This window comes from Phalangium opilio, unplaced genomic scaffold (assembly GCF_054372755.1).
Source record: "Phalangium opilio isolate 3A_F unplaced genomic scaffold, DU_Popi_V2 ptg000032l_1, whole genome shotgun sequence".
Lineage (NCBI taxonomy): Eukaryota > Metazoa > Arthropoda > Arachnida > Opiliones > Phalangiidae > Phalangium > Phalangium opilio.
Window position 1 is genome coordinate 9,995,106 of NW_028324159.1, and position 15,224 is coordinate 10,010,329.

General features: G+C 36.3%; 4 protein-coding genes and 17 non-coding genes across 21 annotated transcripts; 6 read left to right on the forward strand and 15 right to left on the reverse strand.

Annotated features, from left to right (window-relative positions):
* Positions 1-2,027: 2,027 nt before the first annotated feature.
* LOC149686005 (uncharacterized) lies at positions 2,028-3,669 on the forward strand. The gene is made up of 7 exons (XM_089870887.1): positions 2,028-2,346; positions 2,420-2,626; positions 2,686-2,949; positions 3,007-3,171; positions 3,232-3,330; positions 3,510-3,619; positions 3,651-3,669. The coding sequence occupies exons 1-7, from the start codon at positions 2,224-2,226 to the stop codon at positions 3,667-3,669; spliced, it is 987 nt and encodes a 328-aa protein (XP_089727013.1). The 5' UTR covers positions 2,028-2,223.
* Positions 3,657-4,400, forward strand: LOC149686006 (uncharacterized). Its single transcript, XM_089871151.1, has 3 exons — positions 3,657-3,717; positions 3,825-4,120; positions 4,201-4,400. Exons 1-3 carry the CDS (start codon positions 3,714-3,716, stop codon positions 4,384-4,386), a joined length of 486 nt encoding a protein of 161 aa, XP_089727277.1. The 5' UTR covers positions 3,657-3,713; the 3' UTR covers positions 4,387-4,400.
* Positions 4,401-4,760: 360 nt separating this feature from the next.
* On the reverse strand, positions 4,761-4,833 carry TRNAT-UGU (transfer RNA threonine (anticodon UGU)). The gene has a single exon. It is a non-coding gene; the product is annotated as a tRNA-Thr (tRNA).
* Positions 4,834-5,488: 655 nt separating this feature from the next.
* On the reverse strand, positions 5,489-5,561 carry TRNAT-UGU (transfer RNA threonine (anticodon UGU)). Its single transcript has one exon. It is a non-coding gene; the product is annotated as a tRNA-Thr (tRNA).
* Positions 5,562-5,719: 158 nt separating this feature from the next.
* TRNAT-UGU (transfer RNA threonine (anticodon UGU)) lies at positions 5,720-5,792 on the reverse strand. Its single transcript has one exon. It is a non-coding gene; the product is annotated as a tRNA-Thr (tRNA).
* Positions 5,793-5,950: 158 nt separating this feature from the next.
* Positions 5,951-6,023, reverse strand: TRNAT-UGU (transfer RNA threonine (anticodon UGU)). The gene has a single exon. It is a non-coding gene; the product is annotated as a tRNA-Thr (tRNA).
* A 404-nt stretch (positions 6,024-6,427) lies between these two features.
* On the reverse strand, positions 6,428-6,500 carry TRNAT-UGU (transfer RNA threonine (anticodon UGU)). Its single transcript has one exon. It is a non-coding gene; the product is annotated as a tRNA-Thr (tRNA).
* Positions 6,501-7,225: 725 nt separating this feature from the next.
* LOC149686012 (uncharacterized) lies at positions 7,226-9,368 on the forward strand. Its single transcript, XM_089870888.1, has 8 exons — positions 7,226-7,570; positions 7,830-8,045; positions 8,119-8,325; positions 8,385-8,648; positions 8,706-8,870; positions 8,931-9,029; positions 9,209-9,318; positions 9,350-9,368. Exons 1-8 carry the CDS (start codon positions 7,520-7,522, stop codon positions 9,366-9,368), a joined length of 1,131 nt encoding a protein of 376 aa, XP_089727014.1. The 5' UTR covers positions 7,226-7,519.
* Positions 9,356-10,098, forward strand: LOC149686013 (uncharacterized). The gene is made up of 3 exons (XM_089871152.1): positions 9,356-9,416; positions 9,523-9,818; positions 9,899-10,098. The coding sequence occupies exons 1-3, from the start codon at positions 9,413-9,415 to the stop codon at positions 10,082-10,084; spliced, it is 486 nt and encodes a 161-aa protein (XP_089727278.1). The 5' UTR covers positions 9,356-9,412; the 3' UTR covers positions 10,085-10,098.
* Positions 10,099-10,458: 360 nt separating this feature from the next.
* Positions 10,459-10,531, reverse strand: TRNAT-UGU (transfer RNA threonine (anticodon UGU)). The gene has a single exon. It is a non-coding gene; the product is annotated as a tRNA-Thr (tRNA).
* A 417-nt stretch (positions 10,532-10,948) lies between these two features.
* TRNAT-CGU (transfer RNA threonine (anticodon CGU)) lies at positions 10,949-11,021 on the reverse strand. Its single transcript has one exon. It is a non-coding gene; the product is annotated as a tRNA-Thr (tRNA).
* A 154-nt stretch (positions 11,022-11,175) lies between these two features.
* TRNAT-UGU (transfer RNA threonine (anticodon UGU)) lies at positions 11,176-11,248 on the reverse strand. Its single transcript has one exon. It is a non-coding gene; the product is annotated as a tRNA-Thr (tRNA).
* A 417-nt stretch (positions 11,249-11,665) lies between these two features.
* Positions 11,666-11,738, reverse strand: TRNAT-CGU (transfer RNA threonine (anticodon CGU)). Its single transcript has one exon. It is a non-coding gene; the product is annotated as a tRNA-Thr (tRNA).
* Positions 11,739-12,372: 634 nt separating this feature from the next.
* TRNAT-CGU (transfer RNA threonine (anticodon CGU)) lies at positions 12,373-12,445 on the reverse strand. Its single transcript has one exon. It is a non-coding gene; the product is annotated as a tRNA-Thr (tRNA).
* A 165-nt stretch (positions 12,446-12,610) lies between these two features.
* On the reverse strand, positions 12,611-12,683 carry TRNAT-CGU (transfer RNA threonine (anticodon CGU)). Its single transcript has one exon. It is a non-coding gene; the product is annotated as a tRNA-Thr (tRNA).
* A 165-nt stretch (positions 12,684-12,848) lies between these two features.
* On the reverse strand, positions 12,849-12,921 carry TRNAT-UGU (transfer RNA threonine (anticodon UGU)). The gene has a single exon. It is a non-coding gene; the product is annotated as a tRNA-Thr (tRNA).
* A 158-nt stretch (positions 12,922-13,079) lies between these two features.
* On the reverse strand, positions 13,080-13,152 carry TRNAT-UGU (transfer RNA threonine (anticodon UGU)). Its single transcript has one exon. It is a non-coding gene; the product is annotated as a tRNA-Thr (tRNA).
* A 158-nt stretch (positions 13,153-13,310) lies between these two features.
* Positions 13,311-13,383, reverse strand: TRNAT-UGU (transfer RNA threonine (anticodon UGU)). The gene has a single exon. It is a non-coding gene; the product is annotated as a tRNA-Thr (tRNA).
* Positions 13,384-13,787: 404 nt separating this feature from the next.
* Positions 13,788-13,860, reverse strand: TRNAT-UGU (transfer RNA threonine (anticodon UGU)). Its single transcript has one exon. It is a non-coding gene; the product is annotated as a tRNA-Thr (tRNA).
* A 713-nt stretch (positions 13,861-14,573) lies between these two features.
* TRNAT-UGU (transfer RNA threonine (anticodon UGU)) lies at positions 14,574-14,646 on the forward strand. The gene has a single exon. It is a non-coding gene; the product is annotated as a tRNA-Thr (tRNA).
* Positions 14,647-15,050: 404 nt separating this feature from the next.
* TRNAT-UGU (transfer RNA threonine (anticodon UGU)) lies at positions 15,051-15,123 on the forward strand. The gene has a single exon. It is a non-coding gene; the product is annotated as a tRNA-Thr (tRNA).
* The last annotated feature ends 101 nt before the right edge of the window (positions 15,124-15,224 follow it).

A 15,224-nucleotide genomic window follows, 5' to 3' on the forward strand; every position in this document is an offset into this window, starting at 1 on the left:
TTGTCTTGACATCCAAGAGCAATTTGTTATCAGGAAGATCATAAATCACATTCAGCTCTGAAAATCTCTCTGATTTTGTGCGTGATATTCTAATTGTGCTTACAAGACGTCTTACCTGTTAAACGCGCAACCATTAAATACTTTAAGTATATTTGGGTACAAACTCATTTACTTTAGTCACTGCTGAACCAATAGTTATTGTCGTCGTTTCGGCAGATTCGTTTGGTTGCGTTAAATTTGAATCGTATTCATTCTCATGAGTGGCAACCGACCTCAAAGATTTTAATAAATCCTGCACGACAATGTTCAAAACATGAGCGAAACATCGAATTCGATTTTCAGATGAAAATCGAAAACCCAACTCGGCGGAACGCGTTTGTAATTCTTCGGTAAATGTATCGTTATTTCCCGCGTTATCCATTGTCACGGCTAGCACCTAAGCAGGGGTTTAGTCAACACTTCTTAAATATTCTTAAAAGGTTTTAAAACAATTACTTTAGTTATTTGGCGGTCGCTCAGAAGCTTTAAGAATTTATCGCAAATATTTTTTCCTGTATGACGCCCAGGAAAAAACATAAACCCCAACAAGATGTCGTGTCCATTCCATGATTCGTCGACCCAGTGACACGTTACAGCAATGAAGGGTAACATATTTGCTGATGTCCAACAATCATGTGTGAAGGACAATTGCCTCTCAGAGTTCTATTCAATTAAAAAGTAAACATTCCAAGTCCAATCATTTGACTTTGTTTACAACTGATATGACTTTACTAACCTTAAATAAATTGGTTATTACTTCTATTTCGGTATGGTATTCCTTTATAATATCAGTTTTAATTGTAGTATCTGATATTTGTAAATGGGTAAGAAACATGACAGGATTCAGGGAGCATAACATATCTCGGAAACTTTTATCTTCAACAATTTGAAATGCTTGGTCTGATAAAACGACAAATCTAACCAGTTGCAACCTTGCGTTTACTAATTCAGACTTGGAATGATCAAAGTTAAAAAACTTAAGCACTTGGTTAAAAATAAAAGTACATTTCCCATTGGTTTAATGGTAGCTAGTTGGAACATCACGATCAATGTTGGCAAACCTGCTAGGTTATTTTGAATAGATGATTTTGTTTGGTTAGTAATGGATTCTCTCGTCGTCAAGCAACCAGTTGAATAATATACCTTGATACCAACTTACAACACTAAACCTAACAGGGGAATGTGTATTGCTATTTAATAAGCGTTTTTACTCGATTCGTGCCTAGTGGTACGTCAGGATGTTTCCCAGCCTTTGCAAACATAGGTTGCACCTTGTCCGGGTGTTTAGTAACTAGGTGATGGCGCAAATTTCCCGTACTACGGTTTGTCTTTGAGTCTTGGCAATATCTACCACTACCAATGTTATGTAATATTACAGTGAAAAATATAATTCCACGACCGCTAACAAATTTAGTTTAAATTTAAATTCAATTTCACTTACCCAGAGCAATGAACGCATTTAGCATATACTTTAAATGTACCATCAGATTGGATAACATTGTCCTTGGTAAAGTGGTTCCAAACCTCACTTCTTTTTCCCCGCTCCGCGTTGCTACTCCGCGTTTCCGAACAAGTAGCCATTTAAAGCCCGATTGTTTGTTTTTCAAATCAAAACTGAACGTAGCGATGATAATTTACAATATGATCACATTGTCTCAAACGGATAACTAACCAAAGGGTTTTGTGTATCAAATGACGTAAACTCAATGATAAAAATGTCTATAAACAGTTATCGCGGATTGTAAGACTAGATAAAAAAACGGATAAAACACATGTAACAATAACGAGTATAAATAGGATCACAACAGGTAGCTGTCAACTGCAGTTGGTTGAAAAAATCCATTAATCTTTTATTAAAACGGTTTGAACTTCAACCAGTTTATCAGTTGGCGTAACCGAACATAGACGACGGTTGGAAGCACTAACGACGAGAGAATCCATTACTAACCAAACAAAATCATCTATTCAAAATAACCTAGCAGGTTTGCCAACATTGATCGTGATGTTCCAACTAGCTACCATTAAACCAATGGGAAATGTACTTTTATTTTTAACCAAGTGCTTAAGTTTTTTAACTTTGATCATTCCAAGTCTGAATTAGTAAACGCAAGGTTGCAACTGGTTAGATTTGTCGTTTTATCAGACCAAGCATTTCAAATTGTTGAAGATAAAAGTTTCCGAGATATGTTATGCTCCCTGAATCCTGTCATGTTTCTTACCCATTTACAAATATCAGATACTACAATTAAAACTGATATTATAAAGGAATACCATACCGAAATAGAAGTAATAACCAATTTATTTAAGGTTAGTAAAGTCATATCAGTTGTAAACAAAGTCAAATGATTGGACTTGGAATGTTTACTTTTTAATTGAATAGAACTCTGAGAGGCAATTGTCCTTCACACATGATTGTTGGACATCAGCAAATATGTTACCCTTCATTGCTGTAACGTGTCACTGGGTCGACGAATCATGGAATGGACACGACATCTTGTTGGGGTTTATGTTTTTTCCTGGGCGTCATACAGGAAAAAATATTTGCGATAAATTCTTAAAGCTTCTGAGCGACCGCCAAATAACTAAAGTAATTGTTTTAAAACCTTTTAAGAATATTTAAGAAGTGTTGACTAAACCCCTGCTTAGGTGCTAGCCGTGACAATGGATAACGCGGGAAATAACGATACATTTACCGAAGAATTACAAACGCGTTCCGCCGAGTTGGGTTTTCGATTTTCATCTGAAAATCGAATTCGATGTTTCGCTCATGTTTTGAACATTGTCGTGCAGGATTTATTAAAATCTTTGAGGTCGGTTGCCACTCATGAGAATGAATACGATTCAAATTTAACGCAACCAAACGAATCTGCCGAAACGACGACAATAACTATTGGTTCAGCAGTGACTAAAGTAAATGAGTTTGTACCCAAATATACTTAAAGTATTTAATGGTTGCGCGTTTAACAGGTAAGACGTCTTGTAAGCACAATTAGAATATCACGCACAAAATCAGAGAGATTTTCAGAGCTGAATGTGATTTATGATCTTCCTGATAACAAATTGCTCTTGGATGTCAAGACAAGATGGGGATCTACTTATACAATGCTAAAGAGAGCAATTACGCAAAGAGCTGTACATACGCACGGTTCCATATTATTCTTCAAGGTTTCTCATATTTCTTCACGTTTGCAGGCTTTGGACGCAATTACAAGTTCAGACAGAGATTTACTTAACCTACAGTTGAATACAGAAGAATGGCATCTAATAGAGTCTTTGATTGATATTTTAAGAGTAATGTCTGCTCTAGTAACCTTTTCCACATTCGCTTATAAAATTTCGAGAGAATTCGCCTGATTAGGATTTTGCAGACGGTTCTCGAGACAAGCAAAATATTGTTTTCTTGTTTATTATTATTATTACTTGGCTTGGTTAAGATTTTTCTTGTAATTGAATTTTATATCATCGTCAAGGACTTTGATTTTGCCACAAATCGCATCTCCGAATCGAAGTATCCTACAGCAGCTATAATCATGCCAATGTACAAGTTAATCCTGGACAAATTGGACGAAACCGAAAAGACGTCAGCTGGAACCATGAAAGACGCTAGAAAGAATGCCCTTGGTAAACTAAAGACGTATTTCAAACATTCCGATACTTCTGCTTTGTGGATTGCTATGGGTATGTTATGATCTGTATCATTATGAAAACATTGCAATATTATATTACATGTGCGATTCATCAAGTTTTCAAAGGATTGAGCTAAATTAACGATATCATATTGTTAGCAATGAATCCAACACTGAAGCTTGAATGGCTTAAAGACCATTATGACGTAACCTTTTGCAAAAAGGTTAAAAGTGTCATTGTATCAGTTTTCGCTTCGCACTACGATGACGTATCAACCTTGCACCAAATAGATGATGTACATAATGAGTCATGTATGCAAGACAATTATACCGGGGTCAACGTGTCAGCATTATATCCCAAAAGAGCCAAACGAACAACAAAAGCCTCTGAATTACTTATTTATTTGAAAGCTGAAGTAGCGCCACCGCATAGCGATATTTTGCAATGGTGGAAGGTGATACATTAACCTACAATACACGTGGATGATTAATCCTTTAGTTGTAGTCCAAAATAACTTGACATTATTTAATGCAGATGCACGAGACCGATTATAAGAAAGTCTCGATCATGGCCCGCGATTACCTTGGAATTCCTGGATCTTCAGTACCCTCTGAACGACTTTTTTCACTTGGAACTGACGTTGTGACTCCCAAACGGGGGTCTTTATGTCCTGAAACCATTACGGCTCTACTTTGTCTTAAAAATTGGTGGAATCGCTGAATACGTCAATTTATGTACTATTGTTCCGATTTGTTAATAAAACATTCAATTGAAATGAAATCTGATAAATAAATATGACTTGTCTACTACCAAAGTCATTCATATATTTTACAGTACGCATGGACTCTGCGTGTAACTGCTTTATCACCTGTTTAGCTATACTAAACCAGTTTTGATAATTATATAAAATTGACCACAGATAACGAGCACGGATAATAGGATTTCGGTTTATAGGCGGTTGTAGATAAACAAATTAATCAGTTTATGTAACCGACTTTCATCTGTTTTGAGGTTTGTATAGCGGTTACGTGCAAAACAGATAGAAGTTAGAAGCACTAATAGCTTCGAAAACTAGTTCAAATATCATAACAACAAGGCTCCGACGAGAATCGAACTCATGATCTCCTGTTTACAAGACAGGCGCTTTAACCACTAAGCCACGGAGCCCTGGTTCCGAAGCGAGATTAATGCTGAATATTTCAGTAATTTTACTAAAACCAGGTTAAGTTCAGCTAGCTAACTGGATCAAGTCATCTTGCGACTTATTGCCACTTATCTAACGCCTTTACAATGCATAGAGGGGTGGTGGCTAGCCCCTATGCCACAGCTAACCGACAGCGCCCTATACTAACTATTACCGTTAACCTCATGATCTCCTGTTTACGAGACAGGCGCTTTAACAACCAAGCCACGGAGCCTTGTTGCGAAGCGAGATTAATGCTGAATAGTTCAGTAATTTTACTAAATTAACTCCTTCGCAGTGTTAACCTATTGTTTGCATTAATGCATATCTCAAGCAACTATTATTTTTAGTTTTTCAAAATATAATAGCTACGAAAACTAGTTCAAGTATCATAACAACGAGGCTCCAACGAGAATCGAACTCATGATCTCCTGTTTACGAGACAGGCGCTTTCACCACTAAGGCAAGAAGCCCTTGTTCCGATTCGAGATTAATGCTGAATATTTCAGTAATTTTACTAAATTAACTCCTTCGCAGTTTTACCCTATTGTTTGAATATATGCATATCTCAAGCAACTATTATTTTTAGTTTTTCAAAATTTAATAGCTACGAAAACTAGTTCAAATATCATAACAACGAGGCTCCGACGAGAATCGAACTCATGATCTCCTGTTTACAAGACAGGCGCTTTAACCACTAAGCCACGGTTCCGAAGCGAGATTAATGCTGAATATTTCAGTAATTTTACTAAATTAACTCCTTCGCAGTTTTACAATATTGTTTGAATATATGCATATCTCAAGCAACTATTATTTTTAGTTTTTCAAAATTAAATAGCTACGGAAATTAGTTCAAATATCATAACAACGAGGCTCCGACGAGAATCGAACTCATGATCTCCTGTTTACAAGACAGGCGCTTTAACCACTAAGCCACGGTTCCGAAGCGAGATTAATGCTGAATATTTCAGTAATTTTACTAAATTAACTCCTTCGCAGTTTTACCCTATTGTTTGAATATATGCATATCTCAAGCAACTATTATTTTTAGTTTTTCAAAATTAAATAGCTACGGAAATTAGTTCAAGTATCATAACAACGAGGCTCCGACGAGAATCGAACTCATGATCTCCTGTTTACAAGACAGGCGCTTTAACCACTAAGCCACGGAGCCCTGGTTCCGAAGCGAGATTAATGCTGAATAGTTCAGTAATTTTACTAAATTAACTCCTTCGCAGTTTTAACCTATTGTTTGCATTAATGCATATCTCAAGCAACTATTATTTTTAGTTTTTCAAAATATAATAGCTACGAAAACTAGTTCAAGTATCATAACAACGAGGCTACAACGAGAATCGAACTCATGATCTCCCGTTTACTTGACAGGCGCTTTAACCACTAAGACACGGAGCCTTGTTGCGAAGCGAGATTAATGCTGAATAGTTCAGTAATTTTACTAAATTAACTCCTTCGCAGTGTTAACCTATTGTTTGCATTAATGCATATCTCAAGCAACTATTATTTTTAGTTTTTCAAAATTTAATAGCTACAAAAACTAGTTCAAATATCATAACAACGAGGCTCCGACGAGAATCGAACTCATGATCTCCTGTTTACAAGACAGGCGCTTTAACCACTAAGCCACGGTTCCGAAGCGAGATTAATGCTGAATATTTCAGTAATTTTACTAAATTAACTCCTTCGCAGTTTTACTCTATTGTTTGAATATATGCATATCTCAAGCAACTATTATTTTTAGTTTTTCAAAATTTAATAGCTACGGAAATTAGTTCAAGTATCATAACAACGAGGCTCCGACGAGAATCGAACTCATGATCTACTGTTTACTTGACAGGCGCTTTAACCACCAAGCCACGGAGCCTTGTTGCGAAGCGAGATTAATGCTGAATATTTCAGTAATTTTACTAATTTAACTCCTTCGAAGTTTTACCCTATTGTTTGCATTAATGCATATCTCAAGCAACGTTTTTCAAAATTTAATAGCTTCTAGTGCTTCCAACCGTCGTCTATGTTCGGTTACGCCAACTGATAAACTGGTTGAAGTTCAAACCGTTTTAATAAAAGATTAATGGATTTTTTCAACCAACTGCAGTTGACAGCTACCTGTTGTGATCCTATTTATACTCGTTATTGTTACATGTGTTTTATCCGTTTTTTTATCTAGTCTTACAATCCGCGATAACTGTTTATAGACATTTTTATCATTGAGTTTACGTCATTTGATACACAAAACCCTTTGGTTAGTTATCCGTTTGAGACAATGTGATCATATTGTAAATTATCATCGCTACGTTCAGTTTTGATTTGAAAAACAAACAATCGGGCTTTAAATGGCTACTTGTTCGGAAACGCGGAGTAGCAACGCGGAGCGGGGAAAAAGAAGTGAGGTTTGGAACCACTTTACCAAGGACAATGTTATCCAATCTGATGGTACATTTAAAGTATATGCTAAATGCGTTCATTGCTCTGGGTAAGTGAAATTGAATTTAAATTTAAACTAAATTTGTTAGCGGTCGTGGAATTATATTTTTCACTGTAATATTACATAACATTGGTAGTGGTAGATATTGCCAAGACTCAAAGACAAACCGTAGTACGGGAAATTTGCGCCATCACCTAGTTACTAAACACCCGGACAAGGTGCAACCTATGTTTGCAAAGGCTGGGAAACATCCTGACGTACCACTAGGCACGAATCGAGTAAAAACGCTTATTAAATAGCAATACACATTCCCCTGTTAGGTTTAGTGTTGTAAGTTGGTATCAAGGTATATTATTCAACTGGTTGCTTGACGACGAGAGAATCCATTACTAACCAAACAAAATCATCTATTCAAAATAACCTAGCAGGTTTGCCAACATTGATCGTGATGTTCCAACTAGCTACCATTAAACCAATGGGAAATGTACTTTTATTTTTAACCAAGTGCTTAAGTTTTTTAACTTTGATCATTCCAAGTCTGAATTAGTAAACGCAAGGTTGCAACTGGTTAGATTTGTCGTTTTATCAGACCAAGCATTTCAAATTGTTGAAGATAAAAGTTTCCGAGATATGTTATGCTCCCTGAATCCTGTCATGTTTCTTACCCATTTACAAATATCAGATACTACAATTAAAACTGATATTATAAAGGAATACCATACCGAAATAGAAGTAATAACCAATTTATTTAAGGTTAGTAAAGTCATATCAGTTGTAAACAAAGTCAAATGATTGGACTTGGAATGTTTACTTTTTAATTGAATAGAACTCTGAGAGGCAATTGTCCTTCACACATGATTGTTGGACATCAGCAAATATGTTACCCTTCATTGCTGTAACGTGTCACTGGGTCGACGAATCATGGAATGGACACGACATCTTGTTGGGGTTTATGTTTTTTCCTGGGCGTCATACAGGAAAAAATATTTGCGATAAATTCTTAAAGCTTCTGAGCGACCGCCAAATAACTAAAGTAATTGTTTTAAAACCTTTTAAGAATATTTAAGAAGTGTTGACTAAACCCCTGCTTAGGTGCTAGCCGTGACAATGGATAACGCGGGAAATAACGATACATTTACCGAAGAATTACAAACGCGTTCCGCCGAGTTGGGTTTTCGATTTTCATCTGAAAATCGAATTCGATGTTTCGCTCATGTTTTGAACATTGTCGTGCAGGATTTATTAAAATCTTTGAGGTCGGTTGCCACTCATGAGAATGAATACGATTCAAATTTAACGCAACCAAACGAATCTGCCGAAACGACGACAATAACTATTGGTTCAGCAGTGACTAAAGTAAATGAGTTTGTACCCAAATATACTTAAAGTATTTAATGGTTGCGCGTTTAACAGGTAAGACGTCTTGTAAGCACAATTAGAATATCACGCACAAAATCAGAGAGATTTTCAGAGCTGAATGTGATTTATGATCTTCCTGATAACAAATTGCTCTTGGATGTCAAGACAAGATGGGGATCTACTTATACAATGCTAAAGAGAGCAATTACGCAAAGAGCTGTACATACGCACGGTTCCATATTATTCTTCAAGGTTTCTCATATTTCTTCACGTTTGCAGGCTTTGGACGCAATTACAAGTTCAGACAGAGATTTACTTAACCTACAGTTGAATACAGAAGAATGGCATCTAATAGAGTCTTTGATTGATATTTTAAGAGTAATGTCTGCTCTAGTAACCTTTTCCACATTCGCTTATAAAATTTCGAGAGAATTCGCCTGATTAGGATTTTGCAGACGGTTCTCGAGACAAGCAAAATATTGTTTTCTTGTTTATTATTATTATTACTTGGCTTGGTTAAGATTTTTCTTGTAATTGAATTTTATATCATCGTCAAGGACTTTGATTTTGCCACAAATCGCATCTCCGAATCGAAGTATCCTACAGCAGCTATAATCATGCCAATGTACAAGTTAATCCTGGACAAATTGGACGAAACCGAAAAGACGTCAGCTGGAACCATGAAAGACGCTAGAAAGAATGCCCTTGGTAAACTAAAGACGTATTTCAAACATTCCGATACTTCTGCTTTGTGGATTGCTATGGGTATGTTATGATCTGTATCATTATGAAAACATTGCAATATTATATTACATGTGCGATTCATCAAGTTTTCAAAGATTGAGCTAAATTAACGATATCATATTGTTAGCAATGAATCCAACACTGAAGCTTGAATGGCTTAAAGACCATTATGACGTAACCTTTTGCAAAAAGGTTAAAAGTGTCATTGTATCAGTTTTCGCTTCGCACTACGATGACGTATCAACCTTGCACCAAATAGATGATGTACATAATGAGTCATGTATGCAAGACAATTATACCGGGGTCAACGTGTCAGCATTATATCCCAAAAGAGCCAAACGAACAACAAAAGCCTCTGAATTACTTATTTATTTGAAAGCTGAAGTAGCGCCACCGCATAGCGATATTTTGCAATGGTGGAAGGTGATACATTAACCTACAATACACGTGGATGATTAATCCTTTAGTTGTAGTCCAAAATAACTTGACATTATTTAATGCAGATGCACGAGACCGATTATAAGAAAGTCTCGATCATGGCCCGCGATTACCTTGGAATTCCTGGATCTTCAGTACCCTCTGAACGACTTTTTTCACTTGGAACTGACGTTGTGACTCCCAAACGGGGGTCTTTATGTCCTGAAACCATTACGGCTCTACTTTGTCTTAAAAATTGGTGGAATCGCTGAATACGTCAATTTATGTACTATTGTTCCGATTTGTTAATAAAACATTCAATTGAAATGAAATCTGATAAATAAATATGACTTGTCTACTACCAAAGTCATTCATATATTTTACAGTACGCATGGACTCTGCGTGTAACTGCTTTATCACCTGTTTAGCTATACTAAACCAGTTTTGATAATTATATAAAATTGACCACAGATAACGAGCACGGATAATAGGATTTCGGTTTATAGGCGGTTGTAGATAAACAAATTAATCAGTTTATGTAACCGACTTTCATCTGTTTTGAGGTTTGTATAGCGGTTACGTGCAAAACAGATAGAAGTTAGAAGCACTAATAGCTTCGAAAACTAGTTCAAATATCATAACAACAAGGCTCCGACGAGAATCGAACTCATGATCTCCTGTTTACAAGACAGGCGCTTTAACCACTAAGCCACGGAGCCCTGGTTCCGAAGCGAGATTAATGCTGAATATTTCAGTAATTTTACTAAAACCAGGTTAAGTTCAGCTAGCTAACTGGATCAAGTCATCTTGCGACTTATTGCCACTTATCTAACGCCTTTACAATGCATAGAGGGGTGGTGGCTAGCCCCTATGCCACAGCTAACCGACAGCGCCCTATACTAACTATTACCGTTAACCTCATGATCTCCTGTTTACAAGACAGGCGCTTTAACCACTAAGCCACGGAGCCCTGGTTCCGAAGCGAGATAAATGCTGAATAGTTCAGTAATTTTACTAAATTAACTCCTTCGCAGTTTTACTCTATTGTTTGCATTAATGCATATCTCAAGCAACTATTATTTTTAGTTTTTCAAAACTTAATAGCTACGAAAACTAGTTCAAATATCATAACAACGAGGCTTCGACGAGAATTGAACTCATGATCTCCTGTTTACGAGACAGGCGCTTTAACCACCAAGCCACGGAGCCTTGTTGCGAAGCGAGATTAATGCTGAATAGTTCAGTAATTTTACTAATTTAACTCCTTCGAAGTTTTACCCTTTTGTTTGCATTAATGCATATCTCAAGCAACGTTTTTCAAAATTTAATAGCTTCGAAAACTAGTTCAAATATCATAACAACAAGGCTCCGACGAGAATCGAACTCATGATCTCCTGTTTACAAGACAGGCGCTTTAACCACTAAGCCACGGAGCCCTGGTTCCGAAGCGAGATTAATGCTGAATATTTCAGTAATTTTACTAAAACCAGGTTAAGTTCAGCTAGCTAATTGGACCAAGTCATCTTGCGACTTATTGCCACTTATCTAACGCCTTTACAATGCATAGAGGGGTGGTGGCTAGCCCCTATGCCACAGCTAACCGACAGCGCCCTATACTAACTATTACCGTTAACCTCATGATCTCCTGTTTACAAGACAGGCGCTTTAACCACTAAGCCACGGAGCCCTGGTTCCGAAGCGAGATAAATGCTGAATAGTTCAGTAATTTTACTAAATTAACTCCTTCGCAGTTTTACTCTATTGTTTGCATTAATGCATATCTCAAGCAACTATTATTTTTAGTTTTTCAAAACTTAATAGCTACGAAAACTAGTTCAAATATCATAACAACGAGGCTTCGACGAGAATTGAACTCATGATCTCCTGTTTACGAGACAGGCGCTTTAACCACCAAGCCACGGAGCCTTGTTGCGAAGCGAGATTAATGCTGAATAGTTCAGTAATTTTACTAAATTAACTCCTTCGCAGTGTTAACCTATTGTTTGCATTAATGCATATCTCAAGCAACTATTATTTTTAGTTTTTCAAAATTTAATAGCTACAAAAACTAGTTCAAATATCATAACAACGAGGCTCAAACAAGAATCGAACTCATGATCTCCTGTTTACAAGACAGGCGCTTTAACCACTAAGCCACGGTTCCAAAGCGAGATTAATGCTGAATATTTCAGTAATTTTACTAAATTAACTCCTTCGCAGTTTTACTCTATTGTTTGAATATATGCATATCTCAAGCAACTATTATTTTTAGTTTTTCAAAATTTAATAGCTACGGAAATTAGTTCAAGTATCATAACAACGAGGCTCCGACGAGAATCGAACTCATGATTTCCTGTTTACGAGACACGCGCTTTAACCACCAAGCCACGGAGCCTTGTTGCGAAGCGAGATTAATGCTGAATAGTTCAGTAATTTTACTAAATTAACTCCTTCGCAGTTTTAACCTATTGTTTGCATTAATGCATATCTCAAGCAACAATTATTATTAGTTTTTCAAAATTTAATAGCTACGAAAACTAGTTCAAATATCATAACAACGAGGCTCCGACGAGAATCGATCTCATGATCTCCTGTTTACGAGACAGGCGCTTTAACAACCAAGCCACGGAGCCTTGTTGCGAAGCGAGATTAATGCTGAATAGTTCAGTAATTTTACTAAATTAACTCCTTCGCAGTGTTAACCTATTGTTTGCATTAATGCATATCTCAAGCAACTATTATTTTTAGTTTTTCAAAATTTAATAGCTACGAAAACTAGTTCAAATATCATAACAACGAGGCTCCGACGAGAATCGATCTCATGATCTCCTGTTTACGAGACAGGCGCTTTAACAACCAAGCCACGGAGCCTTGTTGCGAAGCGAGATTAATGTTGAATAGTTCAGTAATTTTACTAAATTAACTCCTTCGCAGTGTTAACCTATTGTTTGCATTAATGCATATCTCAAGCAACTATTATTTTTAGTTTTTCAAAATATAATAGCTACGAAAACTAGTTCAAATATCATAACAACGAGGCTCCGACGAGAATCGAACTCATGATCTCCTGTTTACAAGACAGGCGCTTTAACCACTAAGCCACGGTTCCGAAGCGAGATTAATGCTGAATATTTCAGTAATTTTACTAAATTAACTCCTTCGCAGTTTTACAATATTGTTTGAATATATGCATATCTCAAGCAACTATTATTTTTAGTTTTTCAAAATTAAATAGCTACGGAAATTAGTTCAAATATCATAACAACGAGGCTCCGACGAGAATCGAACTCATGATCTCCTGTTTACAAGACAGGCGCTTTAACCACTAAGCCACGGTTCCGAAGCGAGATTAATGCTGAATATTTCAGTAATTTTACTAAATTAACTCCTTCGCAGTTTTACCCTATTGTTTGAATATATGCATATCTCAAGCAACTATTATTTTTAGTTTTTCAAAATTAAATAGCTACGGAAATTAGTTCAAGTATCATAACAACGAGGCTCCGACGAGAATCGAACTCATGATCTCCTGTTTACAAGACAGGCGCTTTAACCACTAAGCCACGGAGCCCTGGTTCCGAAGCGAGATTAATGCTGAATAGTTCAGTAATTTTACTAAATTAACTCCTTCGCAGTTTTAACCTATTGTTTGCATTAATGCATATCTCAAGCAACTATTATTTTTAGTTTTTCAAAATATAATAGCTACGAAAACTAGTTCAAGTATCATAACAACGAGGCTACAACGAGAATCGAACTCATGATCTCCCGTTTACTTGACAGGCGCTTTAACCACTAAGACACGGAGCCTTGTTGCGAAGCGAGATTAATGCTGAATAGTTCAGTAATTTTACTAAATTAACTCCTTCGCAGTGTTAACCTATTGTTTGCATTAATGCATATCTCAAGCAACTATTATTTTTAGTTTTTCAAAATTTAATAGCTACAAAAACTAGTTCAAATATCATAACAACGAGGCTCCGACGAGAATCGAACTCATGATCTCCTGTTTACAAGACAGGCGCTTTAACCACTAAGCCACGGTTCCGAAGCGAGATTAATGCTGAATATTTCAGTAATTTTACTAAATTAACTCCTTCGCAGTTTTACTCTATTGTTTGAATATATGCATATCTCAAGCAACTATTATTTTTAGTTTTTCAAAATTTAATAGCTACGGAAATTAGTTCAAGTATCATAACAACGAGGCTCCGACGAGAATCGAACTCATGATCTACTGTTTACTTGACAGGCGCTTTAACCACCAAGCCACGGAGCCTTGTTGCGAAGCGAGATTAATGCTGAATATTTCAGTAATTTTACTAATTTAACTCCTTCGAAGTTTTACCCTATTGTTTGCATTAATGCATATCTCAAGCAACGTTTTTCAAAATTTAATAGCTTCAAGCTATTAAATTTTGAAAAACGTTGCTTGAGATATGCATTAATGCAAACAATAGGGTAAAACTTCGAAGGAGTTAAATTAGTAAAATTACTGAAATATTCAGCATTAATCTCGCTTCGCAACAAGGCTCCGTGGCTTGGTGGTTAAAGCGCCTGTCAAGTAAACAGTAGATCATGAGTTCGATTCTCGTCGGAGCCTCGTTGTTATGATACTTGAACTAATTTCCGTAGCTATTAAATTTTGAAAAACTAAAAATAATAGTTGCTTGAGATATGCATATATTCAAACAATAGAGTAAAACTGCGAAGGAGTTAATTTAGTAAAATTACTGAAATATTCAGCATTAATCTCGCTTCGGAACCGTGGCTTAGTGGTTAAAGCGCCTGTCTTGTAAACAGGAGATCATGAGTTCGATTCTCGTCGGAGCCTCGTTGTTATGATATTTGAACTAGTTTTTGTAGCTATTAAATTTTGAAAAACTAAAAATAATAGTTGCTTGAGATATGCATTAATGCAAACAATAGGTTAACACTGCGAAGGAGTTAATTTAGTAAAATTACTGAACTATTCAGCATTAATCTCGCTTCGCAACAAGGCTCCGTGTCTTAGTGGTTAAAGCGCCTGTCAAGTAAACGGGAGATCATGAGTTCGATTCTCGTTGTAGCCTCGTTGTTATGATACTTGAACTAGTTTTCGTAGCTATTATATTTTGAAAAACTAAAAATAATAGTTGCTTGAGATATGCATTAATGCAAACAATAGGTTAAAACTGCGAAGGAGTTAATTTAGTAAAATTACTGAACTATTCAGCATTAATCTCGCTTCGGAACCAGGGCTCCGTGGCTTAGTGGTTAAAGCGCCTGTCTTGTAAACAGGAGATCATGAGTTCGATTCTCGTCGGAGCCTCGTTGTTATGATACTTGAACTAATTTCCGTAGCTATTTAATTTTGAAAAACTAAAAATAATAGTTGCTTGAGATATGCATATATTCAAACAATAGGGTAAA